Here is a 16204-nt window from a genome sequence, read left to right as displayed (position 1 = left end):
TCACGGGTATACCGTCATGCGTGCAGCAAATGCAAGCATATAAAATAGTTGGCTTTAGCTAAAACCGGTGAGGTACCCCTAAAGCTTTTGAGTTACCAGTCACCAAAAGTTCAGGAAGCTGTGGAACAACCTTTCAGGACACAAATCTTTCCTTGCCTAACTAAAACACTTCCCCAGGCACTGGGGATGTAGCTCAGTGGTAGAGTGCTTGCCTGGCATGCCTGAGGCCCTGGGTTTGAGTCCTACAAACACCAAAAGCAAGGAAAACCCAGTTTCAGTGGGACCACAATTCCCAGCCAGCCTCTAACTCCCAATCCCAACACAGGCTCACCAAGAAGTTGGGCCTGTGTGCCTTGTAGGGCGGGCAGGGCAGATGCCAGGCAGGGGTGGGAGATCCAGCTAGGCTGGACCTGCACTCTGCTGGGCCCCCTTTCTAGGCAGTGCATCACTTTTTAACCCCCTCCCCCCTGCCCTGGTGCCGGTTCTCCCCTCCCTTCACACTCCTCTAGAGGTGCTGCATCCTGAGCCGCGCGCGCTAGGTGTTTCCAACAATAACAGTGGATGTGGGAACCTCCCCCCACCAGTCTCTAGTGGGGTCTGGAGGGACAGAGCCCCTGTGGCATTCTTTAGCCTTGCACACACAGCCCTCGGTACCCGCACACCGTCCTGATCAGCTGTGGCGTCCATTAGATCCATTTGAGGTGCGGGGACGGAAACGGCTCTAGATCAGATCTACACACTTGTATTAGATCCCTTCAAAGCAGAAAATATTTAACACAGGGAACTGGCTGCTGGCTAAATTGAATTGTCCTGGGCGGGACATCCAGAACTCTACCTCAGAAGTCCTGTCACCAGGAGAGCTACTGCCCTTTCCACAATAAGACAGGGAGAGGAGCGTCAGGAGCCCACAGTGCAACTGAGTTCAAGGCCACAGCACACAACCCGCAAAAACACAGGGTCAGGGTCCCTGTGTTCAGCAGGCCCCTGCCACTGCCTGGGTCACCACCTCCCATGCCCCACGGTGCTGTGGCTCAATGCTGCGGTGCTGCTACAGAACAACTTAGCATCTCCAAGACCATCCTCCAGTAGCAAGAGTCAGGAGCGGAGGAACAGGGTCCCTGACCACTTCTGCCACAGAATTTCATGGAGGTGCATCCGACTGGTAGAAGTTAATTCACTGCTGGTAAGCTTGCTGCGAAGAAGCCTGAGAAAGGGGGTTAACTTCTACCATGCACCTGGAAGGCAGCCTACAGGGAGGTGGGAACGGATGCTGGTGCCCACTGGCAGTGTCCAGGCCAGTTACGGTGGCCCAACATCCGCGCCACCCCTCCCCTCCTTGATTAGCAGTCATGCAGTTGGGGACTGACATCAGTTACGAGATGGTCTTGACTGGTATAGGAGTAATACCATCCTCCAAGGGCTCAGAAGGGGGCGCATGAACCAATTCTGACCAATGAGACTTAAGAAGAGGATTCCGGAAGTTTATGGATGACTTTACTGCTTCCTCTCCTTCCCCTCCTTTTTGGTACTGGAAACTGAACCCAGAAGCACTTTACTGCTGAGCTTCATCCCCACAACCCCATACTTTTTTAAAAATTTTTGAGACAGGGTCATGATAGATTGCCAAGGCCAGCCGCAAACTTGTGATCCTCCTGCCTCAGCCTCCCGAGTCGCCAGGATTACAGGCGTGTGTCACCATGCCTGCTGCTTCCTCTATCTTAAGAGAAAGGTAGTCTAGTCTCTCTTCCCCTTGAACATGAACAGGAAAGCATGTCATCCCCTGACCACAAAAGGAACCAGCCCACACCATGAGTGACACAGCAAGGGTATGAAGAGAGCCGGGTCCTTGGTGACCTCGGGGAGACAATGAAAGGCCACACTGAAACTTCACAGTTTGTGAGGAGTGTCTTCATCGTTTAACTCTTTTTTTTTTTTTTTTTTTTTTTTTTTTGCTCATCCTAGATGTGGAACATCTATGAAAATTTAAACATAGTATATAATATGTGCTTATATAACGCATAATGTCATTACGCATGAATATAATTTTATTAGTATATATCCAGAGCTCGTGTGTATTTTCCAGCATATAATAATAAGCTCTAGATTATGGCTTTCAACCTATTTTAATGCACCTGTGTCAATTTCATCAAAAAGTGAATGGTCAAGGGGCGACGCCAGCTGACTCGCCCTGTTACCTGCAGCCCAGAGCGTCTCAGCGGGCGGAGGGACCCGTCTGCCTTCACAGTCGCCTCGGAGAAGCCACCACTATATCCTCCAATGACTCCACCTCCAGTAGTGCCAGCACCACCCGGGCTGAAAAATCTCTATCTCACTCTTCCTGGAGGCAGCTTCACCCCACAGCCAAGGGGCAGCCAGCTGTCCTTAGTAGATTCACTTTGGCTCTGTCCCTTTTTTTTTTTTTTTATTGTAAACAAATGGGATACATGTTGTTTCTCTGTTTGTACATAGCATAAAGGCATACCATTTGTGTAATCATAAATTTACATAGGGTAATGTTGTTTGATTCATTCTGTTATTTTTTTTCCCTTCTCCCCCACCCCTCCCACCCCTCTTTTCCCTCTATACTTCCTTCCTCCATTCTTGCCCCCCTCCCTAACCCTAACTCTAACCCTAACACTAACCCCTCCCACCCCCCATTATGTGTCATCATCCACTTATTAGCGATATCATTCGTCCTTTGGTTTTTTGAGATTGGCTTATCTCACTTAGCATGATATTCTCCAGTTTCATCCATTTGCCTGCAAATGCCATAATTTTATCGTTCTTTATGGCTGAGTAATATTCCATTGTATATATATACCACATTTTCTTTATCCATTCATCAATTGAAGGACATCTAGGTTGGTTCCACAATCTGGCTATTGTGAACTGAGCAGCTATGAACATTGATGTGGCTGTATCTCTGTAATATGCTGATTTAAGTCCTTTGGGTATAGGCCAAGGAGTGGGATAGCTGGGTCAAATGGTGGTTCCATTCCAAGCTTTCTGAGGAGTCTCCACACTGCTTTCCAGAGTGGCTGCACTAATTTGCAACCCCACCAGCAATGTATGAGTGTACCTTTCTCATCACATCCTCGCCAACACCTGTTGTTGCTTGTGTTCTTGATAATCGCCATTCTAATTGGGGTGAGATGGAATCTTAGGGTGGTTTTGATTTGCATTTCTCTTATTACTAGAGTGGCTCTGTCCCTTTTGAGACTGGCAGCCACAAGTCCCAGAAGTCACCTTTTCCACCCTCTCTCCCCGGCCCCACCACCTAATCCATCACCAGATTTTGGTCATTTGTCCTCTCCCTCCTCTCAGTCTGGGTCCACAACTGCAGCCACCCCTTACCCGGTCACCGAGCCCAGCCTTCTCCCTGGTGTCCCAGGACCTGTCCGGCCTCCCCCATCTCCCTTCCTCTATCCAGGGAAGCCACAGGGATCTTTTCAAATATGCAGATCTAAGGCCGGGCACGGTGGCGTAATCCCAGCAACTCGGGAGGCTGAGGCAGAAGGATCACAAGTTTGAGGCTAGATTCAGCAACTTAGTGAGTGAGACCCTGTCTCAAAATCAAAAAGAGAGAAATAGGGATCTAGCTCAGCGGCAAAGCACCCCTGGGTTCCATCTCCAGTACCAAGGAAAGAAAAGCAGATCTGATCACGTTTGTCTTGAGTCAGTCAGACATGCTAGCAAACTGCTGTGGACTAGCTAACAAACAGCAGAAGTTTATTTTTCACAGTTCCGGAGGCTGGAAGGTGCTAGATCCAAAGGCCAGCAGAGTTAAAAAAAAAAAAAAAAAAAAAAAAAATCTTTGTCCCGCATGGCCACAGCTGATTTGTTCAGAAGAGGGCATCTGAGCAAAATGTGGAAACTTTCTCTCTTGCTCTCTGGTTCAGCTAACTAGCTCCTTAATATAATATCTAGTCTCCTTCCTCACCAGGAGAACCCCAACTCTGGCTAACTGTATTGCCACTGTGAAGGAGGAATGCATATCCCTGTTGCCCTGGCAGCCAGCGCTGGCCACGACTGAGTTCTGGTCGGTGACATGCCAGGGGAGGTGTTACGCGGAACTTCTGCGACAGTATCCCAAAACAGGAGATGGCCATATCTCTTTGCCTTTCCGTATTTCCTCCTCCTTCCAGATTGGAACTAGGAGGAGATGGCAGCGCTTCAGCAGCATTCCTGAGCTAGGAGGTGACCTAGAGAACAGAAGCCCTGCTTTAAGACGATAGCGCTGGCCGACAGTGACCACGGAGCAGCCACCCCGGCCTCAGCTTCCTCCTTCCAGACTCCATTTCTCCCCCACCAGAGGAAACACTTGGGGTATATTAGGCTGGGACCTTTCTCGTCAGTCTCTCACAGGAAGTCAAACATCTGCCCTGTTGACAGCTGTGCTCCGGTCATGCAGAGGTCAACTGTCTGCTGAGCAAAAGAGAAAAAAGTGTCTGAGCTCACTTTTCCTGGAGGCTCAGCTTCACCCCTCAGCCAGAGGGGCAGCCTGTTGTCATTAGCGGATTCACTTTGGCTCTCTGTCACTTGCGAAGAAGAATCTGCGCTAATGCCTCAAACCTGGTCTGGACGTGCAGACGTGAAGACCTCCCGGGTCTGTTATGAATTTAAAATGTAATCAAACAACGAAGATTCCAGGCGTTCGCGCTTTTCTAAGGACGTGACTTCACACCATCTCTTCTTCTGTTTCCAGGACCCCTCCAATCAGGTGACGTCACGCTGTCCGCTGTGCAATCAGGAAACCGAGGCACAAACAGGTGGCTGGCCTATCACACACCTACCACGCTCCTCGTGTCAAGCCAGGCAGGAGGTGACCCACCATCAGCAGGCAGCTTCCTGTCGCTGGGTCCACAGGTGCTTGCTCACTTCATGGACAGGCCCAGAATCACCATCCTCAGCACCCCCAGAGGGGCAGGAGTCGGTGAACAAATAAATACCCAGGTCCCTGTCCTCAGAGGAACAGTGGGATGTGTGTCCCAGCAGCAATGAGCCCCCATCATCCACCAAGTTAGTCTTCTCAGCATGTCCTTGATGCATTTCTCCCGGGTCACCTCCTGCGGCAGATGTGTCTCCCACCCCACCAGCTCTGCGGAGCCTGCTGCTTCTCCCCTGAAGAGAAGGCATCTGGGCGGGCCAGCGCACTGGCACAGCTTGCCGGGCAGGTGGAGGCCCTGGGCTGGGTCCCTCTCCCTGGGGCCTGGGAGGGCTGTGACAACTCCCACAGATATTCACAGAAATGCCACATGACTTCCAAGACTAGACTAGAAAAGGCCACAAAGCTTCGACCAAGTTCTCTTGGGACGCTTGCTCTTGGAAACCAGCTGCCATGCTAGGAGGAGGCCACGCCGCAGGGAGAGGCCACAGATAGCTGTCGTGGCGGACAGCTGAGGTGAGGTTAGCGGACAGGCACATCCCACCCGATGTGAATGAAGACATCTGCAAGTGATGCCGGCCCCAGCCATCAGGTCTGCCCAGCTGCTGAGTCACCTCCCAGCCGATGGCCCAGACACCGTAGAGAAGCAGCAGTAGTCCCCACGGGGTCCTGTGTGAATCATTGACCCACAAAATCTGTGCATAATAAATGACTGGTTTATGCCACTGATGTTGGAGTGATTTATTTTGCAGCAATAAAAACTAGAACAGCGCCCAAATAAGCCACCCCCACACTCGTCCTTACCTCAGGGTCTACTTTGGAGAGCAGCCAACCTCAGTGGAAATGACAGGTAGATGTCAGCTTCTCCTGCTTCCGGTTCCAGGCTTGCGGAAGTGAGACGCCCTGGGAAGGGCAACCCAACTCATCCCAACAAGAGGAGGAGGGCCGAGTCACAGTGGCCTGGGGACATACACACCAACATAAAGGAAATGCTGATTGGGCAGGGCAGGCCAAGTCCTCTGTCCCCCATCCCCAGGACATGGGTTGCCATGGCAACCACATGGTCCTGAGAGTAGAGGGAAGATCCCAGCAGAGAAGTAGGTTACTGCTACCAGGCAGAGATCACGGGCTGTGCGGTTCAGAGAGGGCAAACCCTCTTGAGCCCAAAGATGAGCACCAGCCAAGCTCAGGCAAACAAGGTAGTTCCACTCCCTTGCCAGGGACTGGTTTAGACATGGACCTATAATCCTTGCTCCTGAAGGGGCAGGAAAGGGAATAACCAAGGATAGGTTTCTTCACTTTTATAAAAGAGGCACAAAGGAATGTCCTATCTTCCACCTTCAAATGTTGTCATATAGTGAGGTGTTACTTAGAGCTACAGCAGCTACCCTGGGACTAAGGGGCAAGTCTGAGGACAATGGCACTGAAAGATGGACAGAACCTGAATCCTTGATGACACTGTTCAACTTTGGATACAGCCACCTCCAAACTTTTCATTAATGAGAAAACAGTATTTAAGCCCTGTGAGCTGGACCATGGGTATCTCAACAGAACAGAATTTGATACCAGGAGCAGGGCCTCACGAAGGAGGCCAGATGACGGCATTGGGTCTCCACTTTTCCACTCCAGCAACTATGATCCTGCCTACCTGCCTTCCCTCCTGTACTGAGGAAGCGGGGCGAGAGCGTACAGCTTCCCTCTTTTGAAATTCTCCAATTCTCCATGATCCTGAGGCTACGGGGGTCAGTTCTTTGTGACAGGGTGTGATTTAGGTGCTCACAGGGATTATGTCTGGGAACTGCAGAAAGGGAAAGGTCAAGATCAAATTCATAAGGACTTCAGAGTTCCAAAGTTTGGCGAGAGACCCAGAACCCACCAGGAAGGAGCTCAGACAGCTGGAACACAGCCGCATTTGCTTGGCTCATATTCACAGCTTTGAGGGATGGGCAGGGTCGCCTCCTTCTACAGATGGGGTTCAGAAGGTGTTCTAACAGGGAGAGCCCTGGCCCTTGAGCCTCACCCCACTCCCACCCATCTCTGGTTTTCCCCAGCTGACGGGGTGAGTGTGCACTGCCCATGCGTGTGCCAACTGGGACAAAAAGAAAGTCACGTCACCCACTTCCCTGCTTGGAGTTGGGGGCTCCTGCTTGGCACTCAGATAACCTCTCCTTTGCAGCTGCCCTACCTCAGATGTTCCAAAACCACGCCCACTTCCTAAGTGGTGCTTGGATGATGGGACTGGTCACTGTGGAGCTTCTGGGCAGAGCCAGGCACTGTCCAGAATGGCTCCCTGTGACAGTTACTGAACAGGGACCAGTAACTGTCACAGGGAGCCAGCGGTGGGGCACAGAGCGGACTCCAGGGGCAGGTGGTCTGGATTTGAACCCTGGTTCAGTCACTCACCTAGGTCCGTGACCTATAAAATCATGTAAACTTCTCTGTGCCTCAGTTTCCTCTTTAGCAAAATGGGAATAATCACCATCCCTACCCTGCAGGGTTTGGGGTGGGGGTTTAAATCAATCAATCCACCCGCAGAGTGTCCCGAAAGCGCCTGCACGGTCAGTGCACGTCCCTGCCGTTACTGGTCGGTGTAGTTTCACCTCTAAGGCGAGCGTCCCTGGGGCTCGGACGCTGGGGGCGGACGCGCACCGCGGTTTTGCCGACTCATCCTGGCTCTGCAAGTCCGGCCGCCCCCTCCCGCCCCTGCGGGCCTGAGTCACCCTCGCTGTGCGTCACACTCGCTCCTCCCGCCACGCGACCTGCAAACTCACCCTGAGTCAGCCCGCCCGGGCGCTTCCACTCCCGGGACCGCGGACCGCGCCGGCGGCGGGGCGCCCCCCAGCGGAGACGGGTGATCGCGCGGGTCGCCCGCGCCGGGGGAGCGGGGCGTGTCGGGGTGGAGACCGCGGGGACCGGCCGGACCACTGCGGGCCCGGGGGAGGCGCCTGCGGCTGCGGCCCCCGCGGGCGGCGCGGAGTGGTACGGCCCGGCCGGAGGTGAAGCCCAGGAGGCGGCTCCGCAGGCGGCGACCGCGCGATGGGGCTGCGCGCTGGCGGATCTCTGGGCAGGGCCGGCGCGAGCCGGGGGGCGCCCGAGGGTCCCGGGTCGAGCGGCGGCGCGCAGGGCGGCAGCATCCACTCCGGCTGCATCGCCGCGGTGCACAACGTTCCGCTGAGCGTGCTCATCCGGCCACTGCCGTCGGTGCTGGACCCAGCCAAGGTGCAGAGCCTGGTGGACACAATCCGGGTGAGGCCCCGGGGAAGCTGGCGGGCGAAGGGAGGGATCGGGAGGAGGGAGGACGCGAGGTGGGACTGGTTTCAGGCTCTCCCAGAGCTCGGCGTTGGCTGTGTGACCTTGAACAAGTGGCCGGGCCTCTCTGGGCTCTCAGTTTCCTCGTTTGAACAAGAAGGGAATTGGAATAGATGATCGAATGATCATGATCATGATTCGATCATATCTTTATGAGTTAGCGATCAAGACAACGCTTGCAGGGACGCCGGAGCTGTTTTAAGCCCTTAGCTTCGTGTGCCAACCCTGGAAATGGAGGCACAGGCGGATTTCAGCAACTTGTTCAAGGTCAGGCACTTCGAAAGCGCGCCGTGGGAATTCACACCCGGCAGCCTGGCCCCAGTACCCACCATACTATACACCGTGCTATCCAAAGATAAGCCGTGACTTCCCTTCCACCTGTGACGCTGGCAGTGGAATTGGGTGTGTCATGTCCTCTGGGAGGGCCCTGTGTGAGGAAGGGACAAGGGTCGGCCCCATCCCAGAGGGACAGTGCTCAGGAATGCAGGAGTACCAGCTGGGGTACTGGGTGCGGTGATGTAAGCTTGTCACCCCGGCTATTCTGGAGGCAGAACTGGACTGGGCAGTTTGGTGAGATCCTGATTCAAAAAAAAAGTTCAAGGTCTGGGGGTGTGGCTTGGGGGCGTGGCTTGGGGGCACGTGCAGGGCGCTGAGTTCCATCCCCTGCTGCACATCAGGCCTCTGCGGCTTCCTGTCCCCTTCTCCCAGACCCTTAGAAAGTGAGGGGTGGAGGGCTGAGGGATGGGGACACTCCTAAACCCCACCAAACACCTATACAGCCAGCCCCGAGGTCTTCAGTCCTAGAATTTGCCCTTCTGTCCCGGCTGCCTAGAGCCACCTCTCCAGAGAGCCACAGCGCCTGTGCGGTGGCTTGCCACAGGTCTCCGCCTCCCTGACCACCCTGCTGGTAGCCTTGGCCTCTTGCTCCCTCCCCGTATCCTGAGGTGTTTTTCTGGGTAGCACTTATGTCCACCAGAAATTGTGTTTTATTGTTCTTTCTCTGTTGCGTGAACTCCACAGGGGCAGGGACTTTGTCGCCTTGCCTGTCTTTGTGGGGGGTCCAGCCCTGCCTGCCCTCTCCATTACTGGACATCTGCGTGGCCTTTTGCCCTGTCGGGAAACTCCTCTCTTCGGTATTGCTTCTAACTCTTCCTGTCTCAGGGTCAGCCACTTTCCTGCCCTCCCTTGCTGGACTAGGGGTCCCCTGTTGTGTCCTGGAAGCCTCCTGTGACCCCACCAGCACAGCTGTGATCCCACCGGGTTGAGACGCCTGTCTCCGTTGCTCCACCAGAACCTGTGTGAGGCACGAGCTGGACCTGCCTCTGCTAACTTCCCACGTGGGTTCGGTTTCCGTAGCCACGGTAGCACATTACCACAAACTTCGGGGCTTAAAACAGCACAAATGCGTTGCTTTACAGTTCTGGGGTTCGGAAGTCCAAAGTGGGTCTTACTGGGCTAAAATAAGGTGTCAGTAGGACTGTGTTCTGGAGGTTCCCAGGGAGAGTCCGTTTCCTGGCCTTTCCCACTGTGACACTGGGAGGCTGCCCACACTCCTTGGTTGGTGGCCTTTTTTTTTTTTTTTTTTTGGTTCTGGGGATTGAGCCTAGAGGCTCTTTACCACTCGGCTACATCTTCAGCCTTTTTTATTGTTTATTTTGAGATAGAGTCTCACTGGGTTGCTTAGGGCCTGGTGAAATTGCTGAGGCTGGCCTTGAACTTGTGATCCTCCTGCCTCAGCCTCCCGAGCTGCTGGGATGACAGACTGCTCCCGAGCCCGTGGCTCATGGCCTCCCCACATTGCTTCACTCGAGCCTCCTCTTCAGCCACCCTCCTCCACTCATAAGAACCCTGGTGATTCCGTTCAGCCCCTTGGGTAATCCCACCCTAATCTCCTGTCTTAAGATCCTTACCTTAATTCCATCTGCAAAATCCTTTCTAATCTATAGGGTGACATATTCACAGGCTTGAAGGATTAGGACACAGACATCTTCAGGAATCGTTATTGTGCCCACCCACTATTATGTCCCCAGTGCCCAGTCGGAGGCCTGCTGGGTTCAGCTGCCCCTGATGAGCCTTCCAGTAACATCTCTCCTGCATCGACTCCCCGACTCCTCAGCAGCAGCCCTGGTGGGTGTCTCGTCCCCATTTTATGGATGAGAAACGATGTTCAGAGTCCGAGGCCATCTGCATAGGATCTCCAGCTGCTCAGAGCTGAGATTCAGAGTTGGGTTCTCAAGTTCCTGAGCGCGGCTTGTGACTGCTGCGCCTAATGCTCATTGGCGGAACGTGGGATTAGTGGACCAATCAGAGCAGCTCCAGAGGGTACCTGTGGGTTGGTCGCTGAAGGCCTTCCTTCCAGGCCAGTCCCACTTATCAGGGTCTCCCTGATGTGCTCACCCCACTTCCCGCCCTGCCCCAGGCTCTGCCTACCTAGAGGACCACTGTCCACCCGATGCTCGGGACCCCACTAGCAAGTCACCTCAGACCCCCTCTCTTTCTCTCACATCCACCCTTGCTGCCTGGCCCCTCAGACCTGCCTTCCAATCAGGTCCCAGAGCTGCGTAGCTCTCCCCGTCCCACGCACCCGCAGCCAGGCCAGCGCCTTCTGCTGAACACCGCTGCAGGCCTTTCCTCTGTCCACCCCGCTGGACCTGCCCTGGGCACCTTTCTAGAAGGAGCATCCCATCATGTCACCCTCTGCTGTTCAAAATGCTCCAGGCTGCCAGGCCCGGTGGCGCACGCCTGTAATCCCAGCAACTCGGGAGGCTGAGGCAGGAGGATCGAGAGTTCAAAACCAGCCTCAGCAACTTAGTGAAGCCCTAAGCAACTTAGCAAGACCCTGTCTCTAAATGAAAACTTTAAAAGGCTGGGGATGTGGCTCAGTGGTTCAGCTCCCCTGGGTTCAATCCCCAGTATTAAAAAAAAAAAAAAAAAAAAAAACAAACCTCTAGACTGCAAATCCCGCGCTCTGCCTCATCTGGCTTCTGCTTGAACTCTGACCTCTCCAACTCCTTGATGCCTTGAGTCCACTCTGGTCACACTGGCCTCCCTGTGCCTCCAACAGTGTTCCCACCTCAGGGCTTTTGCGTTGGCTCTTCCGCCGCCTGGATGCCGTTCCCTGGGTCACACGCAGCAGACGTTATTGCGCGTCTTCCATGTGCCCAGCACGGCTGGAAGCACGTCCCACGTACCGGCTCATTGAATCCCGGAGCTGGATGAGGGGTGTCTGCACCTCCAGCCCCATTTTTTTTTTAATTTATCTTTTAATTTTTTACAGACTGCATTTTGATTCATTGTACACAAATGGGGTCCACCATTTCGTTTCTATGGTTGTGCACGATGTAGATTCACACCATTCGTGTAATCGTACACGTGCATAGGAGGATGACGTCTGTCTCATTCCACCATTTTTTATACCCCCTCCCTCTCATTTCCTTCTACATAATCTAAAGTCCCCCCATTCTTCTCTCCCTCCCCAACCCCCCACCCCTATTATATATCATCCTCCACTTAGGGAAAACGTTCGGCCTTTGTTTTTTTCTGATTGGCTTATTTCACTTAGCATGATATTCTCCGATTCCATCCATGTATTTGCAAAGGCCATAATATTTTTTTCGTGGCTGAATAATATTCCACTGTGTATATACACCACAGTTAGACGGTTCAACTGAGGCACAAGGGGGAACAGCCTGCATAGCCAAGCTGAGAAGGACCCCACGTAGTTCTAAACTGCTCCCAACTCCCAGGGGCATCCCAGGGGGATTTCCGCTTCACTGTCACCTCAGAGGCCTTGAGGCCCCATCCTTGTCTGTCACCTGTCTTACTGTCCTCACAGCACTTAGCACCCCGGCAGTCACTTCTTCACTTCGTCTGTCCCACTAATCCAAGCCCCGGTGGGCAGGGACTGTGTCTGTCCTGGCTGTGCCTTGTCCCCAGAGTCTAGGACAGGGCCAGACGTCGTGTGTGCATGTGGCGTTTGGTCAGTGACTCCTGGCCTGGGCCCATCGTGGCCACTGCCCCCTTCCCTGTGTGAATGCTGCCCGTGGCTCGGCTGCTTGCAGACTCCCCGTGCGTGTCGCCTTCTCGCTCTGGCTGGCCTGACCGCCCTGTCGGAGCGCCGGGCTCGAACCCGGCGCCATGCTTATTTGCCCGTGTCCCTTCTCTCCAGGAGGATCCGGACAGCGTGCCCCCCATCGACGTCCTCTGGATCAAAGGGGCCCAGGGTGGCGACTACTTCTACTCCTTCGGGGGCTGCCACCGCTACGCGGCCTACCAGCAGCTGCAGCGAGAGACCATCCCTGCCAAGCTCGTCCGGTCCACCCTGTCGGACCTGCGGGTGTACCTGGGGGCGTCCACACCGGACCTGCAGTAGCAGCCTCCTCGGCACCTGCCACCCTCCCGCCCCCAAGGGCGCAGGAGGTCCGCCTGGCCCCCAGCGGGCAGGGCCTCCCAGGTGCAGCAGGACGTGTGTCATTGCTCTGTACCTAGGGGGACCGTCTGACTCCGGCTCGGGCTTCACTGACTGCCAGGCCCTGGACTCACGCAGAACAGTGTGGGAGCCCCAGTTGCTGCCTCTGAAAGTGGGATCCTGGCCATGTCCTTGAAGGATTGTCGAGAAGATGAAATGAGAAAAGAGGGGGATTTAGAGAGCTGCATGCTGCAGGCTCCAGGTTCCCAAGGACAAGGCCAGTCTTCAGGATCTTCACAATATCCCGTTATGTGATTATGTTCGGCTGCAAGTAAAGGAAAACCTAGGTTCTGGTGAACCAGCAAGCTTTGTTTTTCCACACAGCATGAGTTCTGGAGACAAATGGCTCAAATGGTATCACTTCAGCAGTGCAGTGAAGGCAAGGCTTATGTCTCTGATCCTTTTGCCCTGTCCTCATTGTTTGCTACTTCATGGTGGCAAAATGGCTGCTGTAGCTCCAGGAATTGTGTCTATGTTTAAGGAAGAAAGGAGCTGATAAAAAGTAAGGGCCAGGCCAACTGGGCCTATCAACTTGTACCAGAAAGTAAAACCTCTTTCAGAGGCTTGGGTCCTGCCGGCCCTCTCCCCTGAGTATATATATCTGCTTAGGTCTCCTGGGCCCGAGCCAGCTACCATGACCATCCCTAGCGGCAAAGAAAGTAAGACAGCAAGAAACAGAATTGTCATGGTGGAGTACACCAGTCCTATCCCATCTCCTGGGACTGGAATGTTGCCTTCTGAAATAAAATTGGGATGCCAGGAGAGAGGAGGAGCTGTGTGTTGGTTGAACTTCACTAACAAGCCACCCCATCCTTAGCTGCCCAAAAGTTAGTTAGTTATGCATAATTCTGTGGGTCAGCAGATTGGGTTGGGCAGCTCTGGTGTCCCTCCGCCAGCTATCGTCAGCGGTCACCTTAGCTGTGGCTGGATGGGCTGGGTTAGCCCTGCTTGCTTGTCTGGCAGATGACAGGCTATTGGCTGGGTGGCTTGATTCTCTTCCAACAGGCTAGCTCAGGCTTGTTCGCACCATGGCCTCGAGATTCCCAAAGTGAGAGTAGAAGTGAAGAACTTCTAGAACTCCAGGCTAGGGACTAGGACAGTGTCCGTTCTTTTGATCAGAGTGTATCACAAGTCTTTGCCCAGAATCAAAGAATGGAAACCACTACACCTCTCGATGGGAGGAACTGCAGAGAACTTGGGCCCGTTGTCCATCTATCACAAATGTCTAGGTGTCAGATAACAATCTTTCTCTCTCTCATACACACACACACACACACACACACACACACACACATGCAGGGCCTCACCTTGCCCAGTCTTCTGTCACTAAGACAATGTCCTGGCCCTCAAAGTCTAGGGGATGAGGTGGTAAGACAGGTCTGGATCTCCAAGGGCTGGATCCACCCTAGTGTGGGCATCTCGTTGAGATGAGATTGGCCAAGTGGAACATTCCAGAAGAATGGTGCAGAGTGAGGTGGGGCTTGCTCTCACTGGCCTTAGGCAACTCTGCATTTTCAGGCCTCAGTTTCCCCTGCTCAATAGTGAGGACAACAGTGCTGGGGTCATGGCTCAGTGGTGGAACGCCTGCCTAGCATGTGTGAGGCCCTGGGTTCCACCTTCAGCACCACATAAAAATAAATAAATAAAATGAAGGTATTGTGTCCATCTACAGCTAAAGAATATTAAAAAAGAAAAAAAAAAAAAATAGGGAAACAGCTTTCCCCCTCCGTTGGGAGTCCAAGGGAATAGGATTGAACGGTATAGAACGCAGTGTGGCGTCCTGGGTCAGATCTTGGAACAACAGAAAGACATTAGCAGACCAACTGGGAATCTGATGATCCAGTCTGGATTTTAGTTGGTATCATGCCAGTGTGGGTCTCGGTTCCGACAGACCTGCTGTGGTTATCTGTGAAGTCCGTTTATCTGAAGCTGTTGGGGTGGCCTGGGTGGACGGCAGGGGATCTCTTTGCACTATCTCTGTACCTTTTCCCTAAATCTAAAGTCATTCCAAAATAAAAGTTTATTTACTAAAATAAGGAGTGCAGTTCTTTAGTTGGTTTGGACTCTCAGGCTGGGTTGGTGGACTCCACCCCAGGTTCTGATTCAGCAGAACTGGGGCCCGCCCGAGACCCTGCGTATCTAGAAAGTTCCTGGGTGATGCCGATCTGCTATCTAGGGACTGCGGGCCAAGAACTGCTGATTTAGACTGCACGGGTTACTTTCCAGTATGGCGACACCCCCACACTCCCACCTCCCACTCCAGGTGAGAGGCAAGACCCTTGGGCAGGGTGCGGGAGATCTGTGTTCTGAACCAGCTTTGTGGACCCACTCGATGGGTGACATTGGCCAAGTCTTTGCCCTCCCCGGAGGATTTCCCCAAGCTGCCAAGTAGGCCGTCTGCCCCTCAGTGTGTGGTGAGGGTCAGGAAAGCAGAAGGCAGGCTTGTAAACTGCTGTTTTGCGGTGCCACTGTCTTGCATGAATGAACCCCTGGGGCACTCACCGGGCTGAATTAAGTGGTCTCTCCCTCCTGAAAGGACTTCTTGTAGAGAAGACCCAGCCAGGCAGGCACTGAGAGGGCGGTGCAAAACAGACTTAGGGTAGGAGGGGCGGGTCACTTAGGAGGAGCTGCGTTTTAAAGTCTGTGTGACTTGGAGGCCACCTGAGAGCTGCATTTCCCACTTAGACCAGCAGGTGGTGCTGCTTTCCAGCCCCGCAGAGCAAGGCGGGGCCTCTGGCCTACAGAACAACTGCTGGCTGCCTGGAAGGCCTGGCCAGGAGGAGGTGGCGGCTCCAAGAAGCTGGGGACCTCGCCGGGAGTCTGGAGCTTCAGGTTCTGCTCATCCCTTCTGCGCTTGCTCTGTGGCTTTGCACATGTCATGGACTCTTCCACAAGGAGGCACCTCCTCCAAGAAGCTTCTTGAGCCTTCCAAGGGAGCTATGGTGCCTCTTTGGGGCTCCCATAATCATGTGGGTCCCCTGTCCCCAGGAACTTGGACGCTGTGAAAGGCAGTGTGTGGGAACCCCTGAGGCCCTTTGATGCCCCGGAACCCACTCCCTTCACATTTCGAGTCATTTTTAAAAATTCATCGTTATCTGCAGTATATTTAGGTTAAGATAAAACATTAAGATATTGAAATATTAAATAAAATTTTAAACATGAAAATATTAGAGGCCAGCTGAAGCCCACCATGAGTGCTGATCCTGGTTGTCCCTTCGCCCTTCGGGATTAGGCGTGTGCCCTTCCAGCCTCCCAGCTACCCTTGCAGTCGTGTCCCTGTGTGAGTGAAGGATGCTTCCCTCTTCCCGTTACCTTGCGGATTGCTGCCCCTCCCCCACCCTGGCAGTGTGCCCTGGCCACCTGCCGCCTTGGCACTGGGCTTTTCTCCCAGAGTTCCCGCATTCTGGTCCCTGCCCAAAAGTTGCTTCTTCAGAGGGGCCTTCCCCCATCACTCTGTGCCATTCCCCGTGTTCTTTTCTTCATAGCTTTGATCACTCTCTAAAATTATCCTCTGTATCTCTTCCTATCTGCCTCGCCCACTA

General features: G+C 53.7%; 1 protein-coding gene across 1 annotated transcript; it reads left to right on the top strand.

The window, feature by feature from the left end:
• The first annotated feature begins 7723 nt into the window (after positions 1-7723).
• On the top strand, positions 7724-14399 carry Srxn1 (sulfiredoxin 1). Its single transcript, XM_047541364.1, has 2 exons — positions 7724-8131; positions 12363-14399. Exons 1-2 carry the CDS (start codon positions 7922-7924, stop codon positions 12564-12566), a joined length of 414 nt encoding a protein of 137 aa, XP_047397320.1. The 5' UTR covers positions 7724-7921; the 3' UTR covers positions 12567-14399.
• Positions 14400-16204: the final 1805 nt, after the last annotated feature.

Source organism: Sciurus carolinensis, chromosome 2, assembly GCF_902686445.1.
Source record: "Sciurus carolinensis chromosome 2, mSciCar1.2, whole genome shotgun sequence".
In the NCBI taxonomy this organism is placed as follows: Eukaryota; Metazoa; Chordata; class Mammalia; order Rodentia; family Sciuridae; genus Sciurus; species Sciurus carolinensis.
This window is presented reverse-complemented; position numbering and strand designations above follow the sequence as displayed.